This window comes from Papaver somniferum, chromosome 1, assembly GCF_003573695.1.
Source record: "Papaver somniferum cultivar HN1 chromosome 1, ASM357369v1, whole genome shotgun sequence".
Classification (NCBI taxonomy): Eukaryota; Viridiplantae; Streptophyta; class Magnoliopsida; order Ranunculales; family Papaveraceae; genus Papaver; species Papaver somniferum.
This window is the reverse complement of record NC_039358.1, coordinates 59,695,872-59,699,080: the sequence shown is the minus strand read 5'-3', so window position 1 is coordinate 59,699,080 and position 3,209 is coordinate 59,695,872. Positions and strand designations below refer to the sequence as shown.

The 3,209-nt window shown below is 35.2% G+C and overlaps 1 protein-coding gene across 1 annotated transcript; it reads left to right on the top strand.

Moving 5' to 3' along the window:
* The first annotated feature begins 1,856 nt into the window (after positions 1 to 1,856).
* Positions 1,857 to 2,973, top strand: LOC113319445. Its single transcript, XM_026567725.1, has 5 exons — positions 1,857 to 1,861; positions 1,985 to 2,108; positions 2,194 to 2,247; positions 2,365 to 2,511; positions 2,590 to 2,973. The coding sequence occupies exons 1-5, from the start codon at positions 1,857 to 1,859 to the stop codon at positions 2,971 to 2,973; spliced, it is 714 nt and encodes a 237-aa protein (XP_026423510.1).
* The last annotated feature ends 236 nt before the right edge of the window (positions 2,974 to 3,209 follow it).

Genomic DNA, 3,209 nt, shown 5'->3' with positions numbered 1-3,209 from the left:
ATTCTTTTTTACTTTGCTACTGCCCATTGTACATTTGCGTGCGACAAGTGAAAAGTAGACTGCCAGACCAAGCACAATGGTCCACCACCTGGTACTAGAGCCGGTCCTGAGTCTAGCAGGGTCCTGTGCGAAAACATTTCGCAGGGCCTTTTATAAGGTTAACGCAAACGATAACTCTTAATGTCACCTACATCTAGGGATGGTCATTTGTCCCACCCAAGCCCATCCTCGTGGATACCCGCCCCTATTGGGTAGGGTTTTACCCATACAAACAGGTTTGGGGTTGGGTATGGGTAATACCCGAAATTAGTGAAGCGGGGATGGGGCGGGGATGGGATTCTAGGTCCCCGCCCCATACCCGCCCCGTACGTTCCCATTTTAGGATTTCATATTTTTATTAATTATTTATATTATATTTAAACTAAGATATTATATTATATTATAAAAGAAAAGGTAAAAGTATAAGAAATCATTAATTATTTATATTATATGGCTAGAGATATTTTAGCGATTCCAGTTTCAACGGTAGCTTCCGAATCATCTTTTAGTACCGGAGGTAGATTTGTGAGTGTCCAACGTAATAGACTTCATCCAAAAATGTTGGAAACTTTGATGTGCGCTCACGACTGGCTATGGGATATGCTGAATGGTAATGAAATTCTCTTTTTATTGAAATGTTTTTTTTTTACATTTAATACATCATTATGGTTATATGATACACTTTCTTATTTTGGCTAGGTGGATCAAAATTCGATGGTGAAACATTTTGGGAAGAAACTGAAGCAGACGATGAGGTGATCAACATGGACGAAGATACTTGACAAGAAATAATTAAGAACTAAAATGAGTGATGCTCGTTTATAGACCAATTTGTTTTTCTTTACTTGTTTTACGATGAATTTATGAGTTTGAAATTTTAAATTATTATTATTATTATTGGTTGAATTTAGGTATTGATTATTAAATTAACTCATCATATTTGAGTTTAATGTTATGGATAACCCGTAAAAAACACGCCCCGTACGGTATTTCCCATACCCGTCCCGTCCCAAATCAAGCGCGTAATGGGGAGGGTGTGGGTTTTTTTTTTTTTGAACGGGGCAGTGACTGGGATACAAGATCCCCGCCCCATGACCATCCCTAATCACATCTTGTGTACTTTATCGGTTAGTAATAATGGCGAAATTTGTGGGCTTTGCTTGTTGGATTCTCATGTTAACGATCCTCTTTAATGAAGAATTACTTGAGGGAAGAATGATTCTCGATGTCGTGAACAACACAATAATCAAAAGTATTAAGGTGAAATATATACTTCTTAGTTGCATTAAGGTGTATACAATTATTTTTATTCTTGTAAACGTACTCATGCCATGTTTCCATTGTTTTTAATTACATTACGGGCGAATACGTCCTTTGTGATATATACATGCTTATCTCATTGATTTTTACCGTGTAGGTTAGCTCCAATGACATCATCGATTGTTATGATGTTTATAGACAACCTAGTCTTAATCGTCCTTTACTCTCTAATCATACAATACAAGTTAGATGCTTATTGCTTTTTTAGGTACTTTTACTTGAAAATTAATGATTCTAACTCCTAAAAATCAATTACTTTATTATTATTACTATGAAACAGATGGTACCAAGTTCGCATCCAAAAGGAATGAATTTAGACAATTTCGGGACACTTTAACTTAAACAATTTTGGCATAAGTATGGATCATGTCCAGAAAGAACCATCCCTATCCGGAGGGAAGGAGAAAATTACAATCCTGCATTTTTGCGTAAATTTAATCCTCCAACATTACATACGACCCATGTTGCGTCACATTCTAACGGCTACCAGAACGGCCATGAGGTATATCACAGATAATTATTGTTATTAATTTATTTTATGTACGTTTATTTGTGTATATACTGGTATTAATCGAAATAGTACTTCAATAGTACGCAACTATTGCGGTGTATGGTAATTTTTTAGGAGCACAAGCAAAAATAAATCTTTGGAACCAGTTATTGAAACAAACGACGAATTCTGTTTATCTCAAATTTGGGTTACAACCGATACCGGCAACGATGTCAATTCTATTGAAGCAGGATGGCAAGTAAGTCGTTTATCCATAATTGTATGTAAGCAAATTTTCATCCTCTCGTGGGGGCCATTAAATTTTCATCCTCGTTTCTTATTAGGTACACCCATACATCTTCGATGACAATCATACCAGATTTTTTATATACTGGACTGTAAGTATTATTATCTCTTTTGTTATATGGAGATTCATATATTGTTCTTTAGTATTATTTTTTTTAAGAAGATCAAAATATTTACCTTTTTTTTTCTTTTTTTTTTTCCTCTTTTAGACGGATGGATACATGAACACAGGTTGCTATAACCTCATATGTAATGGTTTCGTGCACGTATCGTCAAATATTGCCCTTGGCTGCGCTTTTAGTGAGATGTCTACTTTTAATGCTAACCAAAAAGATGCCACCTTCAATATTCACGAGGTAAGAAAATAGAATTGATCAAATTTTCATATCCCATTATCAATTTTGATCAAAAAATAAACATTGATAATTTTGCAGGATCAAAGTAGTGGGAACTGGTGGGTACAATTACAAGGTATTCCGGTCGGTTACTATCCAAGTTCTCTCTTTACAAAATTATCAAAAACGGCAACGAGTGTAGTTTGGGGTGGAGAAATCACTAATTTCAAAAGTAAAGAAAGACATACTTCGACTCAAATAGGTAGCGGCCATTTTCCTTCGGAAGGTGGTTTGAAAATATCAAGTTATTTTAATCGGGTTCAATTGGTCGATGAAAATAACATGGCGAGACACCCTGAAAATGTTGAGAAACGAGTTACGAATCCAGACAGTTATGATTTGAGGATTGACAACAACAACTATGATACTAATGGTTATTGTTTTTATTATGGAGGTCCCGGGTATAATGATAAATGTCAATGATTCATATATATGTGTTAAAGATTTTTTTTTTTTTTTTACAGTTTTAATGTTGAGTCCAAATTTGTGCACCCCTCAAAACCGTGATGCATATTACTGTGCTTGAAGATTTTTATGATGTAACTTTGCCTCTGAGCTGTATTGTCTTTTTCTTTAGTTAGCAATCTTTTTGGGCTCAATAATGGGCTTTTTTAGTTGAACTTGTGCCATGATATCTTCAGGGTAGGGGTGTGCAACGG